The sequence below is a fragment of the Medicago truncatula genome, chromosome 6 (assembly GCF_003473485.1).
Source record: "Medicago truncatula cultivar Jemalong A17 chromosome 6, MtrunA17r5.0-ANR, whole genome shotgun sequence".
NCBI classification, from domain to species: Eukaryota; Viridiplantae; Streptophyta; class Magnoliopsida; order Fabales; family Fabaceae; genus Medicago; species Medicago truncatula.
In genome coordinates this window covers 40930385-40948873 of record NC_053047.1, presented here as the reverse complement: position 1 = coordinate 40948873, position 18489 = coordinate 40930385, and the positions used below count along the sequence as shown (strand labels likewise).

General features: G+C 31.4%; 2 protein-coding genes across 2 annotated transcripts; one reads left to right on the top strand and one right to left on the bottom strand.

The window, feature by feature from the left end:
* The first annotated feature begins 361 nt into the window (after positions 1-361).
* On the top strand, positions 362-5396 carry LOC11435581 (probable lactoylglutathione lyase, chloroplastic). Its single transcript, XM_003620525.4, has 9 exons — positions 362-559; positions 1542-1740; positions 1843-1967; positions 2096-2160; positions 2653-2865; positions 2955-3002; positions 3879-3986; positions 4409-4549; positions 4989-5396. The coding sequence occupies exons 1-9, from the start codon at positions 454-456 to the stop codon at positions 5028-5030; spliced, it is 1047 nt and encodes a 348-aa protein (XP_003620573.2). The 5' UTR covers positions 362-453; the 3' UTR covers positions 5031-5396.
* A 10029-nt stretch (positions 5397-15425) lies between these two features.
* Positions 15426-16046, bottom strand: LOC112422870 (protein FAR1-RELATED SEQUENCE 1-like). Its single transcript, XM_024786599.1, has one exon. It carries the CDS (start codon positions 16044-16046, stop codon positions 15426-15428), a length of 621 nt encoding a protein of 206 aa, XP_024642367.1.
* Positions 16047-18489: the final 2443 nt, after the last annotated feature.

Sequence of the window (18489 nt, the reverse complement as noted above, 5' to 3'; positions counted from 1 at the left end):
TTAAAATTTTAAATAATTTATTATTAGATCCTTGCATCAATTATTTTTTAAGGAGGTCCTTGCATCAATTATAAATTCATAAAGAAATCAATTATAAATTATTTGAAAGGTGATGAACTCGAATAAAAATTATAAGTTCATAATTAAATATGTTAAAATAATAAAAGAAATTTTTGCTACAAAATTAACTTTCCTCTGTCATTTATCTTCTCTCTCCTCTAAAAATAATTTTTTTAAAAAACATATTTCCCAAAAAACACTTAATTAAACGAATCATTTGTTTACTACTATTAGTTAAATCATTTATTCCTTTTTTCACACTAATAAAAACGAATTAAACCCTATAATATTGCAAATTCAGTTTCATATTTCTATATTCATCATCTTCCACATTTTTCCTTCAAAATTCATCTTCCACATTCATCATCACATCACTCTGTACAGTCCTTTTCCATGGCTTCTTCTTCAATTCGTCCATCACTCTCTTCACTCAACAAATTACCCTCTTTCTCTTCACGCAACCTCTCTCAGAGATTCTCTCTTTTTCATCTTCGTAATGGTAAGTTTATTCGTTGACCCTTTGGCAAATACTCCTCAAAGTTTTTGTCTTTTTCAATCATTCTTTCGTAAATTTTAATTTTTATGGAAAATTTAAAAATGGGTTTTTGTTTTTTTGATTTATTTTTGCATGGGGAAGTTATGTTAGTTTGCGATTAGATTGCATTTGCTGTTGTATTGATAATTTGACATAATGGAATGTGTTTTTGACAAAGATTTTGTATTAGTGTTGTTGTTGCATGTTGAGGATGTGTATCTAGGTGGGATTGACACTTCATATTAGAGACATGTCTGGTGTCCTGCATATGTAGATGCTAATGATAATGAAACACTCAAACAGACCCGGACACTAGACATAACACTGACACGTTGATATCAGTAATAGTTTGAGAAAATTGAATAATTGAATGTATCACATGTCTATCTACCCAAGACGTACACTTCATATTGAAGAGTCCGATGTCCAACACATGTCACATGTTTGTGTTGGTGCTTCATTGACACCAACACAGACACAACACTAACACGTTCACACCTGTAATAATTTGGGAAAATTGATTGCATTTGGCATTATATTGACAATTTGACATATGGCATGTGTTTTTGGGAGTGATTGATATTATTTCTGTTGCATATTGAAAGTGTGTACCTAATGTAGCATCTTCATAGGGACGCTTTATTGCCTAATCTCTGGGCGTTATGGGGAACAATGTTGGTTTTGTGGCTCATTACTGTTCTTTACGCTTTTTGAGGGTTTTGGTCTAGTCACCTCTCATGCGTTTATTTTTTCCTTTTTTTAATAATATATATTGAGCAGGCAGTAGAGGATGGGAGTTTCAGTTTCATGCCAACCTAGTTGGGATGTTTATGTCTCTCCCTGATGCCTAACCTATCTCAATGCTTATAAAAAAAATAAAATTTAGTAATTCATAGGTATGTATTATAGGTTAATGAACTGTGATTGCTTTTGGGTTGTAATTCAGGTGTTAGACTACTGCCCCAAAATTTTGGTCTTAAAGCATCTAGGTTGTTGAGACATGATAGTGGAAGTATGAGAGTGATGGCATCAAGGAGCATGTCTCAATCTGTTACACAGGAAAATGCATTAGATTGGGTGAAGTGGGACAAGAGAAGAATGCTTCATGTCGTATATCGTGTTGGTGACTTCGACAAGAGCATAAAGTATGTTATATTTGATACGAATTAGTAATTTAGTTGCAAACTTATTTATTTGTTACTGTGAACATTCTCATGGTAAAAACAAAAACTTGTTGGTGATTTCAGATTTTATACAGAGTGCCTTGGAATGAAGGTGCTCAGAAAACGTGACATGACAGAGGAGAAATATACTAATGCCTTTCTTGGATACGGCCCTGAGGATGCACACTTTGCGATTGAACTAACATACAGTGAGAATCGACTAACTTGTTGACTTTCCTCATAATTACAGAACTTTGCATTCTTTGTAGTTACTTTAACATCCCCGAGCAATGGAAATTCTTATGTTAAAACTGTTTTTCTCTTGATGATGTTTCAGATTATGGGATTGAGACCTATGACATTGGAACCGGATTTGGCCATTATGGTATTGCTATGGATGATGTTAGTTTCTCAAGCTTTTATGACTACTTGTCTATCTTCTATGCCTACTACTCTCATCATTGTATAGAAAAAACTCCCCTCTAAAATTATGTTATTTCCCGTTGACGTGTATTTTTGCGTTTGAACTACGCCCTGTTTGGATAAACAGCTTAATTAAGTGCTTATCATAATAGTGTCTCTGTTTATGTATAAGCTATTTCTATAACAAAAGATAAAGTAAAATCAAACTGTTTCAATATAAGTTATAAGCTGTTTCCGCAAGCTATCATGTAGAACTTATGGAAATAAGTCGAAAAACAACTTATGCACATGTCATAAATTGTTTTCATAAGCTCCCTCAAACAGTCTCACGAGTGTGTATGCTAGTAGATAAGAAACCCTTCTCCCAAACATAGTTGTAGTTTTGGACTTGGTTATTTCTTTGAATTTCCTCTATTGATCTTTTGACCAATGCATCAATGAAATTTCTTTGTCCTTGTAACCATTTACTAGATTTCAAGAGTCGTGGACATTGTGAGAGCTAAGGGTGGCATAATAACTAGAGAGCCTGGTCCGGTCAAGGGAGGCGACTCAACTGTTGCAGTTATTGAAGACCCTGATGGTTATAAATTTGAACTTTTGGAAAGGGCTCCCTCTCCCGAACCCCTGTGCAAAGTAATGCTTCGGGTTGGTGATCTTGATCGATCCATAAAATTTTACGAGAAGGTGAGAACCAATGCACTTTATGTTGGATTATAGTCTTCTCATTTCCTATACAAAACATTAATTTGTTTATGCGATTGCTTGTTGTATAGGTTGTTGGTATGGAGTTGCTTCGTAAACAAGATGATCCAGAATCCAAGGTACCTGGGCATCATTTTTGTGTTATATATCCTGGCTCTGATGCCTTTTTTGTAACTCATATACCTTGAATTCAGCAATTAAGATGATTAGGATTTATTGTTTATATCTAATCATGGGAGGGACTCTTGATGCCTAAACTTTCTTATAAAATTTAATCTGAATGGATAAATTAAGCTTAGGGTAATCAAACCCCCTCTCCCCCAACGCCTTTAACAAATTAACCACCAACATTTTCCTATAAAAAAAATTGTCTCATGTTTTAACTTACTTTTTTTTTTTAAAACTCGGTATCCGGTCCATCAACTGACTAATCCGAGGGGACCAATCCCACCGCCCACTTGTGGAGGGCCCATTTAAAGCCAAAGCAAAGATTTGTATGGACTAGCCCACCGAAATTGACACCAGAGGGAATCTGAACCTGAGACCTTGAGAGGAGCAAACTCCAAGATCCCAAGCCAACCACCAGGCCAACCCCAAATGGGTTATGTTTTAACTTACTTACCGCTGAATGTTCTTGTATTTCATAAGGCATTGATCCTCACCTTCTCAATTACCAAAACATTATGTTTCAACTGTTTCGTATGGATCGGTAGCGAAAGTGTTGTTTTATGATGAAGATTAAACTATCTATGTCAACCTCTGATGAGCATGTAGCCCAGTCACACTTCTTTCAATTTATTCTCATTTTTGTTCAGATCTTCAACTGTGTTGTGCTGATAGATTCTTTTGATTTTGAATTATATATATTGAGAACTTCCATCTTTACAATTCTTAGTTTCAACCTTGCTTTCTTTGTTGGCTGAAAATTGATTTAGGCATTTGATCTCCATCACATAACCTGCAATCTTGTAATTGCTTCCCTTCTTTTTTGGCAGTGTACTGTTGCAATAATGGGTTATGGTCCAGAAGAAAAAACTACTGTTCTGGAATTGACTTACAACTATGGAATCACAAAATATGATAAAGGAGATGCATATGCTCAGGTTGACAAAAGTTCTCCTTTTTTATTTGTCTACTTTGAATATGCTGAAGTGGTTTCTTTGATCCTGTCTAAAGTTATGATATTAAGATTATGATTTTGTTTTCTGTATTAAAGAGCTGGCTGAGTTTCATATGAGTATTTGGTTGAAATGCTTCTTAACTTGTGTTTTTAGTTAACATCATTTCTTTTATTTAGGGTCTGTTTAGATTGACTTATTTGAGGTTATCAACCGGTAAAAACACTTCTGAGACTTTTTGGTAGAGCTTATGAAAACAACTTATGACATGTCTATAGGTTATTTTCAGCTTATTTCCATAAGTTTTTCAGGATAACTTGTGAAAACAGATTGACTTGATTTGATTTTTTGTTATAGAATAATTGCTCAATTAACATGTTTATCTTGTTTGTTCTTCCTTCTCACAGATTGCAATAGGCACAGATGATGTGTACAAAACTGCAGAAGCAATTAAACTTGCTGGAGGAAAGATTACTCGTGAAGCTGGACCAGTACCTGGTTACAGAACAAAAATCACATCATGTGTGGATCCCGATGGTTGGAAAACGGTACGCCTCGATAGTCATTTTCAAGATTACTTCCAATATGTTGTTTGAGAGTGAGCATTGGCGCAAAGGTGAGGTTGCTGCCTTGTAACTTGGAGGTCGCAGATTCAAATCCTGGAAACAACCTGCTGGGAGCCTCGTGCTCTGGGCCACCCATTTTATTTCTAATATGATGACATGTTTTAAAAATCAAATATCGAACCAGCCCTACGTCTTGGTCAAGGTTCAACCGCCGACCTCTGAGTCAAGGTTCAACCACCATAAACAGCTCAAATTGAGACAAACCATAATCAAACCACCAAAATAATTGAACCGCTGCAAAGGCCAATTTGTGGCTGAGCCGTTCGGTTTGATTTTTAAAGCACTAAAATGATGCATAATATCTCACATTTCAGCGCGTATCGTGACTAACTTGTTCTCTCCACTTATCTGATGTGTGCAGGTTTTTGTAGATAATCATGATTTCCATAAAGAGCTTGAGTAATTTTATATGGTTCACCGCGACTGTCTTGTGAAGAAATTCTTTGTAGAAGCTGTTTGCGTCAGGGAATGTTCATACTCACATCCAATTTTTTGTAGATGATAGAATAATAATGGCTACACCAGTTGACCCTTGTTTATACATTTGAATGGACATAAGTTTTGCCCTCATCCTTGCACCATTTCCTTTCATTTTCTTTTGAGCTTCGTCTCAGTTTTTGGTTCATTGTATTTTTTTTTTTCTGCGTCGAAGTGATGTCAATGCACGCGTGAACTCAGTTGCGCAAACTCAGTTTGCTTATGTTCCCATAAACTCAATTCATGTACGTTTCACCCAATTCATGAATATATTTGAATTGAGTTCACATCAGCATTCAACATACACAAATCGACTTCATGTATATTCTATGGAACTTAGTTCATGTACCTATTAAGGATATAACATGAATAATTCTTAAAATATCGCAGCAAATATTTATATAATAAAATGTGACTTAATGCATATGCAAAAAAAAAAAAAAAATTACATTTGAATACCATTTTGTGTTTTTGATTGAGATATATAACAAAATAAACTTTATTATTCCACTGAGTGAGAACAACTACATGGATCGAACTGTATTATAATGTTATATTATATTTTAGTCTAACTTATTATTATTAATCAAACTGTATTATAATGTTATACAACAACTACATCGAGACTTTTCACTAATTAGGGTTGGTTATATGGATCAAATTACGCTATAGTGTTATATCATAAATCATATTTGGATCCAACTCATTGACCTTTAAATCCTTTCTAAAGGTTTCTCTAATAGTTTTTCTAGATCTCCCTCTACCTCTTTTAACTTGACTCCTTCATTTGATCTTCTCTTCTTACGACAGCGTTTACGGTCTTCTCTCTACATGTCCAAACCATCTAAGCCTATTTTTCTACTAACTTTTCTACCATAGGTGCTACCAGTGGCGTTGCCAGGAACCTGGAGCAGGGGGTTCAGACTTTTTTTTTATGGCCGGGGTTCGGGGATTAAGACTTTTAAACTTTAATTAATAATTATAATAATATAATTTTAAAAAAAAAATATTGCACTCAAAAGTTTACATACATACCTATTCATCTTTCACAAATTGATTATAAGCTAAATTTTTCTAAATTATTATGCTATAAATAAGTAATTCTGATTAGAAGTGATTTGCGTTTGGCTACATTTTTGTTAAAGTAAGTTGAATTATAAATTTGTATGTAAAAATAAATTCTATAATCGAAAACTACAAACTCTAATTTTAAGTAGAATAAATTTTTAAGACAGAAACAATTTCATTCGACAATATCCAAACATAAAAACCAATTCTCTATCTTTAAAATCAATTATAAATTTATATGTAAAAATCAATTATATATCTTCTACATCAAATCAAAAAAACACTCATCTAAAGAAAGTGCTTCTGAAATAATTTTAAATTAAAGGAAATGACAAAAGATAAAAGAAAGTATATAAAATAGACTTGGAAAAGGTGAATGAAGGGTCATAATGTGGTTATAGGCTTGTAGCAATAGCACTACACGTATTGTGTAGTTTTAGCAGTAGCACTGCACATACAATGAGAGTGAAAAGATGCAAGTTCAGTGCTGGCAGTGTTTCATTGGATGCAGAGGTGCAACATTATATAATCAGGGGGTTCATGATACGGTTTTTAAGGATTGCAGGTGTGAATTTTAATAAACCATGGGTGCTACCCCTACTATCTCTGTAATGGTGTCATTTCTAATCTTATCCTATTTAATCTTACCATTCATCCAATGCAACATCATCATCTCCGTTACACTTACTTGATTCTCATGTTGGTTTTTAACCGTCCAACACTCTGTACCATACAACATTGCAGGTCTGACTGTTGTCCTTTAAACTTAAGTGGTACTTTCTTATCACACAAAACATCTGAGACTCTTCTCCATTTCAACCATCCAGCTTGAATATGATGAGTTACATATGCTTCTATTTCTCCGTTATTTTGTACTATGGACCCAAGATGTGTAACTAGGGTATGATATGATCTTCAACTTTCACCTCCAAGGTAGACCTACTTCTCCTTTTGATGAAGTTACATTCCATATACTCTGTCTTGCTTCTACTCAGGCGGAAACCATACGCTTTTAAGGTTTGACTCCAAGTCTCTAGCCTCCTGTTCAATTCCTCCCTCAACTCACCAAGCAAGACTACATCATATGCAAAAAGCATACATCTCGATGCTAAATCTTGGATGTGTTCCGTCAGTACATTCAAAACTAAAGTAACTTTTGGATGTATTATAATGTTATATTATATTTTAATCTAACTTTAATCTTTAGATCTTATTTATTAGTTTTTCTTATAGTATTTTTTTTAGATCTTTATATGCCTCTATTGATTTGACTATTTTTCATTTGATCTACTTTCTTTACTATAAAACTTACATATTTTCTCTCTTCAATTCCAAACCACTTGAGTCGAATTTCCACATTTTTTTTTACTATAGGTGCTATCTCAACTATATATTTAATGTCCTCCTTTCTAGTTTCATCTCCTATAATCTTACCACACATCTAATAAGATATTGTTTTAGCATATGCCCATATTATTGTGTAGTGCTTGCAAAATTAACACAGTGAAGTAGTAATGAATATGACTAGTGGCCAATGAGGAGTTGACTTAATTTTTTGTAGGATTTCCATTCATTAGGAGATCTAGTGGCTCGTGTGAATGGCACAGGAAGCAATTATATTCAATTCAATCTAATCCCAAATCATTTTTTACCATGCTACTAGTTGCTATATAAACATCATTTATAGGGTAGACAATAGAAAAGGAAAAAAATTTAAAAAAAAATAAAAAATAGAAAAAGATATGTTTGATTCCCATTCATGGCAAGTAATTATTATTATTCCTTTCTGTCTTTTATAATTAATATGCATATGTTCACCTGGTCCTGACTTATCATGTATTCATGTCCCCTTTGGTTTATTTGTCAAAAAAAAAAAAAAAGTCCCCTTTGGTTTCAATTTGACTACAAAATTTTAGTTTTTACTCCTCCAAAGGGAGTTATTGTAACACAACCCCATAAAACCGGCTTGTGAGGTGAGGAATAATCCCCACTTATAAATATATTGTCAGACCATCTCCTATCCGATGTGGGACTCTTAACACACCAACTCACGACCAGCACTATTGGGCTTGGTTCGTGAACATAAACGGTGGGTGGCCCGATAGTGGAAACCTGATAGCAGGTGACCCAATGGATCTCGAAGAGGTTCTGATACCATCTTAGAAATGGTGGTTGGGCCTAACACAACCCCACAAAACCGGCTTGTGAGGTGAGGATTGCCCCCACTTATAAACATATTTTCAAGCCATCTCCTATCCGATGTGGGACTCTTAACAACTATAGCTATAATAAAAGTTGAATATTTTTAATAATTTGATGGTTATGATTGATTGGTGATATAAAAGCTTTTTACACTTATAATGTATATGATTTGAATTAGCCACTTTACATAATTTTTTTTAATATTTGTAATGATGAATTAGAAACTAATCTAAATGGGTTGGTTAGCTCAATTGGTTTAATTAAAAAAAAAAGTAATTAATCTAATAAACGACTTGATTTGATTAGATGCACGTTAAAATGTCATTGTCAGTTTAACTTAGTATATAAGGACAATGTATAATATATGTAAGGTTCGAAGCTCAAACTCTGGCCACCATAAAAAAATATGCACCCTTAAAATTAACGCCGTATAATAATTATCAAAACTCTCAATATGTGCAAAATTCCAAACTTATATCCAATAGTGTGGTAGACATCTTGGAAATAAGTATGTTACTGTTTTTATTCTAAAAAAATTAATCAATCATTACATAAAGGAAAAAATCACCTAACAATGACCTTTATCTTTGAACCTATACACGGTTGTAGAATCTAAGGTTCATCATCATTCTTGTATGTACTAAATTGTGTCTGCATTTAAATGTGTGTGAGTGTAAATAAGAGAGTGGAGTAGGGAAGTTTATGGGACCTCATTAATGTTCATATAGTATATAGAATAACAAAAGGAAAACATTTAATATATTTTCCAAATCTACAGAAGTCAAATATAGAAAAAACAGCAGTGTGTTTCTACAAAGATGGGCCATAATTACTTAAAAAGGGTTAGACCTAACCAAAATTTCAAATATCAGGACCCAGTTGAATTATGGCCATAATTACCTTGTTTCTTACTTTGGTACATAACATAATCACCAATTAGTTGAGTTAATCAGCATTTTAGTAGATGAAATTGTAAATGGTGGTCAATTTGGTCTTTTAAATTTGTGAAACAGCAATTTAATTTTTTAAATTGAACAATGTTAGTCAATTTAGTTTTTTTTTAAAGAGTAACACTATTTTTTCCGAGGAAATCCATCACGAAGACACCGCGGATAAAAGATAGACGTTGGATTTTTTTATTTTTTTTTAGAATACATCGATTGATGAAAATGATAAAAATCTTGTTACTGTTACAATTACAACTGTCGAGATAAAATCGGGACAAAAGCTTTCGAGATAACTAGCAATGTCGTTTTTTAAATTTAGCACCACAATTTTAAAAGTTCTATGTTGGTTTAGGTGCATAAAAAAATTATTCAAGTCGATATATATATAAGTCTTTATTTGATTTTTTTTTATAAAATGTTTACTAAAGAGATATATTGATGATACATGAGAGGACTAAATTGACTAACGTTATTTAATTTATGGGATTAATTTTATATTTCATAAATTTGAGATACTAAATTGCAAGACCTTTGCAATTTCGACAACCAAAACGATTATTTACTATATTACTTTTACTCTTTAGTTTTCCTTCCTTTACTTATATATCTACACTTTTGTTTGTTGTTTCTAAATGTTCCAAAGCATCAAAGCAATGGATAGCAAAGAAAACTCAAAGGTACATCAAGAACAAAGCACTTCATCAAGTTTTTCCTGCTCTTCTTTAAGCAAACAATGCCACATGTTTTCTACCACGGAATGCAATGAGCTAAACAATGCAAAGGCTGAAGCTGAAAGTGAAAGTTCAGTTTCCTTCACACAAAGTAAAGATTCATACATCGAGTCGGGTAATAATGCATTGGATGAAGAAGAAGAAGATGATGAAGTGAGTTTGAATGAGTTGCTTCTTGATGGGAAAACAAAGAAGAAAATTGAACTTTTGGCTGCAATGGTTGGAGTTGACACTACTGAACCAGCAATTGTGTTGACTGAAGTAGTAAGAATTCTTAGGGTTTTAAAGTCTATTAGTGACTATTAATCTAGTTTATTTTTTTGGTCTTATCTCATAATCCAATTTCGAAATAAAGGGGACTCTAGTAATCCAAAGTTCGGCTAAAACATTAGTAAAGTTTGATCAGGTATTAATCAAGTTTATTGAGACTTACGAATTTTAAGTTTTCTTCTATATATAATTGGTGTAATTTCTATGTATTGCAAGTGACTCTAGTATTCCAAAGTTGAGTTGGGAAGTAACATCCGGCCAAATTTAGCATATTGAATGAGACTTTAGAATTTTTAAGTTTTCTTGGTGTAATTTCTCTATTTTCTTTGAATGTTGTTCAATGTTAAAATGTTTAATCAATTTAATCACTCTTTCAAATCTAATTGTTAATCGTCTGACATATGACGTTAACCTGTGACGAGGAGTTTCAAATCAGCTTCCACATATACAATGACAAATTTGATAAAGATTTTAGAAAGTGAAACTTTTTTACATGGACTATTTTGACCGATTATCTAAAAAAATCTTATCTTATTGATTATCAATTTTGATTGATTATCTATCTATCTAATTAAAAATTATATTATATAAGAGATAAGAACCAACTAATAGAGTGTTTTTTTTTTTTTGTACAACTGGAGAAGAAAAAATTAAAAACAAAGAAAGAAAAAACTATCATCATGTAGCAATTTTTTTGGGACCAACTAATAGAGTGGTGATATATGTACATCCATTTGAAGACAACTTTGATTACAACCTTATTTCTCTCTCTTCTTATTGGTCAAAAACTATAGAGAGAGAAAAAGAAAATAATGTGAATATTAGAGAAAAAGTTATACAAAAGTTATCATAGAGTGGTCGCACGAATATCATTTCTCTTAAGTATAATCATTCATCTCTACCTTCCTTTTCTAGTTCCCTCTTCTTTCTTATTTTTTATTTTGCATTCTCTTTCTTATTTCTAATGCAACTTCTTTAAAAACTTAATTTTCTTCTCGGTTTGATTCTTTAACTCTCTTTTTTGGTACATCCTGTACCTTAAATCCTTTTATATGAGTATTCTTTTTAAATTAAATCTTTTTCAAAATGTTATTTATTTCTACTTTTTAAATGTGTTTGCATGTACTGCTAACTAAGAATTTCATTTTGAATTTAACTAAAATTAAGAGTTTTGCTTGAATTTGAAAATTTAAGTGTTACGAATTTTAAATAAAGAAATAATAACAAAAACAATTTAATCCATCATTAATTAAGTTAATTTTTAAAGTAAAATTTCAATACTAGATAAAATAATTGTGTGTATTTTATATGACTTTCTAATTTATTCTTCATACATATGTTAAAGATTATATTTACAACCACTTTGATTTCATATGTGTCATGAGAATCAACTATTTCCTTCTTTTCATGGATTGAATATGACTTTTATTGCCATACATTTCTGGTGAAAATGGACATTGTATATTGTTAAAATTACAAATTAATTAAATTATAATCCAAATTCATTTATACATATATCAATTATCTATCAAATATTTTGTCAAAGAAAAAAATTATCTATCAAGTAATTGACTTTCTCTTCTAAATAACCACATAAAATATTATAACATCCATATAATTTTTGACAAATCATAAATTCTAGCATTTTCCTCTTTAAACTTAGACAGGAAACATTGTTGATAATCAAAATTTCTTTTGGGTCTCTTATTTCACTTGATCTATTTTTTCTATTTCCCATTTTTTGGTTTGCATCTTCTTTTTGCACATACGTGTAAAAATGAAAGAAACCATTAAGAAAGCGCGAGTATTTACAATCGTTTTTCCGATCTTTTTATTTGTGCAATCATTTGTAAATAATGAACGATATTTTTCTTTAATGAAATTTTAATTTTGATTAAAAATATAAATATAAATATTTGTGATTTTCAATTTATAACAAACTGAAGAAACCATGTTTATTTATTTCAATCACACCGTTAATATATCAAATATAATATAAATTGTTATCCTTTTTAATCATGTCAACAATAAATATTATTATAGAAAAACTATTTTAAAGGTATAATTAAGATAGTGAAAAAGTCAACCCAAAATCCCTTATTCCATTTATATATAACTAACGTTCAGACGAGCACCCCGTGTATGTTTTTCCTTTCTTTTTAGACTGGTGCTAGTCACACCCAAAAAAAAAAAAAAAAAGTTACACTCCAGAATGACTAATATACCCTTTAACTAAAATAAAAATTTCAAATTAACTAAATTTACATTAACGTAAATTGAACATAAGTAAACTTAATTTACATTAACCTAAATTGAACATAAGTAAACTTAATTTACATTAACTTAGATTGAACGTAAGTAAACTGAATTTACATTAACATAGATTGAACATAAGTAAACTTAATTTACATTAACCTAGATTGAACGTAAGTAACCTGAATTTACACTAACCTAAATTGAACATACGTAAACTTGAATTTACATTAACCTACATACGTAAACTACACTAACCCCTTTTATATACATACACGTAAACTTAATTTACACTAACCTCTCACTTAAAATCAAATTGGCATGCATATCTCATACCAAAACAAACAATAAACAAATAGAAACTCATCGAAAATGAAATTCATGAAATTCACTAACCTTTATGAATATAGTATAGATCAATAACAAAGATGTTGATTCAGATATTGGTTGCACATCTATGGTGATTTGTGGATGAAAGGGGGTAAGGGTTCAGAATGATCATAAAAGATGAGTTTTTAAAAATTTACATGAAGAGGGCAATTTTGGTATTATTGTAAAATTTTAAATAAATTTGGGTGTAACTTGTTTTTTTTTTTTGTGTGACTAGCACCAATCTTCTTTTTATTGCGCTAATGCGTATAAATTACGAATAATAGTTTTAATTATAAATTTTAATTTAAATAAAATTATAGTTACTAGTGTTTAGACGGGCACGGAGTGGCCGTTTATCCACTCTTCTTACTGCGTTAATGCGTATAAATTACAAACTATATTTTCATGAAATTTTGATTAAAACTAATTTGGCTTTTATTATTATAAGTATAGATAATAGATATTTTGCACTTTCATATTGTAACAAACTATACTTATATTTTCCAATGATTCCAACAACGTAACAAATATAATATCTTTTAAAAAATATAACAAATATAATATAAATTCTAATAACATCAATAAAATAGCTTTCTTATACTCAGATTTGCTTAATGGTATAATTGGAAGGATAAAAAGTCAGTCTAATACAGTCTATTGTCTATATATATATATATATATATATATAGGATGACTCAGATGAGAGGACCATTTATAATGAGAGATGAGAGGGTGAAATAATGGCCCTTGGATTAAATCAAATGGTTGTAATTTAATTCTCACTTTAAAACTCACGTGACCCACTTTTCTAAACTTAACAAACATAACACACGCTTCTTTTTCCACACAGTCTACTGAAACAAGCATTCCTTAAACGCTTCTGCTTCCATCGTCCTCCCTTCACCATGACTCTCCGATGTCTGCCGTTCAGCCACTCACTTCATCTCCCCCTTTCTGAATCTTTTCTCATGCGTTTCTGTAACAATTATAGTTACCGGAGATCTGTAATTATTTCATCTGATGAGAGGATCTCATGGGTTTTCTTCATCTTTATTATGAGATTTTATGGATTTTGAATGTGATTCTGGTTATTGTTGAATGATTTTGAAGCGTGTATGAAAGTCCACTCCACCACAACAACAGTCATAATCATCATCCTTCATTAATCCAAAATTGATTCTTAAAGTATTAATGGTTGCAGGACTTTCTTTTGCATGGCAATACTACTTGAAATGATACCATCCAACTTTGTAGTGTTAGATGTATTATATTCTGATCAAGTACAAATTTATGTACAACAATATAGCTTTACTTCCACTGCCCATTGTACTTGATTTAAATTTTGTTTTTCAATTTATGTAATTTCTATTTTAAGTTTATAATGAGATTCACAACAGTGTAATGTAATGTAATCAAATTCTTATTTTATATCAAATGAGGTGAAATTCTGAGTCCAAAATTTTGTAGTCATTGAGATTGGATTTTGTATTGTGACATCATTTGATATTGGCAAGTTATATATACATTGGTTTGTTACCATGATGACTTGAAGTTATTATGTACATGACAGCATACCTACTTTGTTACTACTTTGCAAATATATTGTCTTCTAGTTAAGTTTGGCAAAAAAATAGGTATTTTGTTGTAAGCTGCATACAAGATACATATGATTTTTTTTTTTATTCCAAATCAAGGAACACATCTTTTATTGCTTATAATAAGGAAATCAAGCATAATAATAGGAGTGATATTTGGTAACTGAAATCAAGCATAATAATAGGAGTGATATTTGGTAGCCAAATAACTTAATTCATTCATACACCAGATAAAAAAGACCCAATGGCTTTCGCTCAAAACAAAGGTTTTTCAAAAAATACTCCCTCCGTCCCTATATATAAGACCTTTTTGTCAAAATCACGGGAATTAAGATAGTGGATATTTGTATTAAAGTTGTTTGTAATCACTATTGTTTTTACAATTTTATCCTTTAAGAAAGAAGGTTAGTTTATGTTTTCAACATATTATTTATTGTTGATTGAAGAAAAAGATGTATAATAAATAGGGGCATATATGTAAAGAAATAATTAATGTAGTTGAAAATAACAAAGGGGTCTTATAAAAAGAGACAAAAAATTCTCAAAAAGGTCTTATAATTAGGGACGGAGGGAGTAGAAACTAAGGTTCTTCAACAAATAAAAACCCAGATAATAGAAACATAAACACAGGTTCTTCAAAAAGAAACATGAATACAGAAATAGTTTCCATCTTCCTTCTATGCCATTCATCTTGTCAAAGTCTCTTCATCTTTGTAGTGTCTCTTCTATGTCATTCATATTGTCTAAATCTCTCAATCTTCCATCTATGGAATTCTTCAAAACCTAAAAACCAGGAAAATAAACTAAGATTTGATTTTAACTCACAGACATGAACATAATAATATCAAAATAAATAAACTAGTTCTTACCAAAACTATGGAGATTATTTGTTAGGACAATTGCGGCTGTCATGATGCGCATATTCACCACATGCCTTGCAAAGTCTCGTTCTTTTTTGTTGTTGTTCGACAACCTTCTCTTTGCCACTTTTGATTCTTTTACCACTGCCTTTAGTCTTTGCAAACTGTGGTGGAAGAATTTCTACTTTCTCAGGAATATTTGTTCTGATGTAAGTTTCCAAATCATTTGTCTTGGTTTGCTTAGAACTCCCTTCAAACTCATCCAACTCTTTTTCCATTATAACAGCCCCATTTAACACAATAAGCAGCTTTTCTTTATCTTGCCCAGCCTTCTCCACACACCTAAATAACTTATCCCAGACATTTGAAACGAGTCCACCTTGCCCAGCCTTTTCATAGACAATATCACCTATGTCAAACACAAGTTTTTTATTTGCAAACTTAGTCCACCTATTCAATATGTACTTACTTGGTTTTTCATTCAAATTTTTTCCCTTTACAACACAAAGTATGTGTCTACAAGGTATTCCTTCAGCCTGGAACATTTTGCAGGAGCAGTTTGCATTGTGATCAGACAAATTGTACACTACTTCTCGAAGATTACGATTGACCTTACTATTATCATGCACCAGAAATATTTCCATTATATTCCATCTTCCTCTTTCTTATTTTCAATTCCACAATCAACACAAGCCATCCATAATTCCTTCTGAAATATATAAAAGTTCTCGCGAGTATACACATCTCTTGCATGCCGCTCTATGTCACGATCCAACATTAGTTTTGGTATGGAATGAATTGAACTGTTATCGGCAAGTAACTCCTTATGTCATTGTGCTTCGATTGCTGAATCAAACCTCATCCAAAATTCAACCAAGTTGACATTAGGATTCAAGAAATTTCCATAAAACGAATTCTCACTTTCTGATCTTGATGTTGTTCTCATTATCCCAGCCAACAAAACGTCTTTAAAGTATGCTGGAATCCACATGCTTCGAATTTCAAACATATATGACAGCCACTCATTCTCTTCTAACTCAAAGTCGAAAATGATATTGTCCCATGTTTCTTCAAACTCACCTGGTGTCTCTGATCCCCAAACACATGATTTGAAAGATTAGTTGAACTCTTCATCATCATTCAAGGAAGCACCTATTTTTTCGGAAACTTTTTTCATTATATGCCACATGCACAATCTATGAAAACAAGTAGGAAAAGTCTGCTTTACAGCCACTTTCATTGCAGGATCTTGATCAGTTATTATAAGAGTTGGCTGACGTCCTCCCATCACTTCCAAAAACTTTTCAAACAATCATGTGAATGAATCAATTTTCTCATTTGCCAAAAATCCTGCTCCGAAAGTAATAGATTGTCTATGGTGGTTTACACCAGTGAAAGGTGCAAAAATCATAGAATACTTATTTGTTCGATATGTAGTATCGAATGAAACCACATCCCCGAATAATGAATAATTTTTCCTACAAATATCATCTGCCCAAAAAACATACCTTAGTCGGCCTTCTTCATCTACCTCGTATGCATAAAAAAAATGATGGATTAAGTTCTTGCTTCCTTCTAAAGTTATCAATAAAAACATTTGCATCAGAATATTTGAGCAAAATCTGTAAATCTCTTTTATAATTTTGAAGATCCTTTTGCGTGCATCCAACATTTTCATAACCCCCAAATTGTTCTTTCATTAAGTGGAATGATTTTGAAGGCCCAATATTTGCTCTACCATATGCATGTAATAAGCTCTTGTGCATTGGATTCACCTTTCTTGCTGATCTTAGAAATGGCCTCTTCGAGGGTGAAGCAAGTGCATGTGTATGACTTTCATTAAATCGAGCAAGCTCATACTTACCTCCTTCAACCCATTTGAAAACGGCATTTGCATTGCATCCTTCTCTTGTAAGACTCCTTCTTCTAGATTTGACAGCAACTGCATCAAGCACTTCATCTTTTTTCTTATCCGGTAAATAACCTTCTTTCGAGCAAACAAAGTATTTCTAAGCAAAGAGTTTTTTCGTATATGCATGAATAATATAAATTACAATTTGAATAATAGAATTTGTGAAATTACCAATAACTGATTGGCTCCAAGCAAAGAGTTTTCCTGCAAATTCAAGCTTGAGTTTTTGTCCATTGAAAGGAGAAAAAGGAATTTCAGTGGGAAGAGAGAAAAATTGGTTGTTAGTAACAGAGTGAAGAAGAGGAAGTGGGAACGTTTCAGTAGACTGTGTGGAAAAAGAAGCGCGTGTTATGTTTGTTAAGTTTAGAAAAGTGGGTCACGTGAGTTTTAAAGTGAGAATTAAATTACAACTATTTGATTTAATCCAAGGGCCATTATTTCACCCTCTCATCTCTCATTATAAATGGTCCTCTCATCTGAGTCATCCTCTATATATATATATAGGGTTAACAGAGCTTTACCCCCCTGTAATATAGGGTACTTTTGGTTTTGCCCCCTGTAAATTTTTTTTTTAAAATTCCGTCCTTGTAAAATAAAGATTCTTCAGGATTGCCCCCTGACTCAGCAGAATCTCTTACGTGGCGCTGATGTGGATATTTCTTTTTATTTTTCATTGGCCACATGTATAATTCATTTAACACATCATATTTAATTAAAAGAATAAAAAAAACCTAAAAAATTAAATTATAATTAAAAAAATCTGAAAATTAATTTCCGAAAATTTTAAAAAATCGAAAAAAAAAATTCAAAATAAAAAGTTCAGATTTTTTTTCACAAAAAATAAAAAAAAACTGGAACTTAATTTTCTAAGTAAAAAAATAGAAAATATATTTGAAATTAAAAAAGTTCAGATTTCTTTTTAATATAAAAATTATGGAATAAAAAGTCTTCACAACCTTTTTCAAATAATTTTTTTTCCAGATTTTTATTTTTTTTTTCAGAAAAATATATATAATATTTTCCAGAATATTAAATTTTTTGAAAAAAAACTAAGATTATGATTTTGATTTTGATTTAAATTCTGGAACAATATTTCAAGATAATTATGAAAAATTACAAAAAATGAATTAATTAGGAAAAAAATAATTCTTTTAGTTTAGAAAAAAATTGTTAAA

Bases quoted from the DNA above. Each gene is read 5' to 3' on its own strand.
- LOC11435581 (XM_003620525.4), top strand. From the start codon at position 454: ATGGCTTCTTCTTCAATTCGTCCATCACTCTCTTCACTCAACAAATTA. The intron at 1,968-2,095 runs GTGAGAATCGAC...ATGATGTTTCAG, and splicing joins TGCGATTGAACTAACATACA to ATTATGGGATTGAGACCTAT. The intron at 2,866-2,954 runs GTGAGAACCAAT...CTTGTTGTATAG, and splicing joins CCATAAAATTTTACGAGAAG to GTTGTTGGTATGGAGTTGCT.
- LOC112422870 (XM_024786599.1), bottom strand. From the start codon at position 16,046: ATGGAAATATTTCTGGTGCATGATAATAGTAAGGTCAATCGTAATCTT.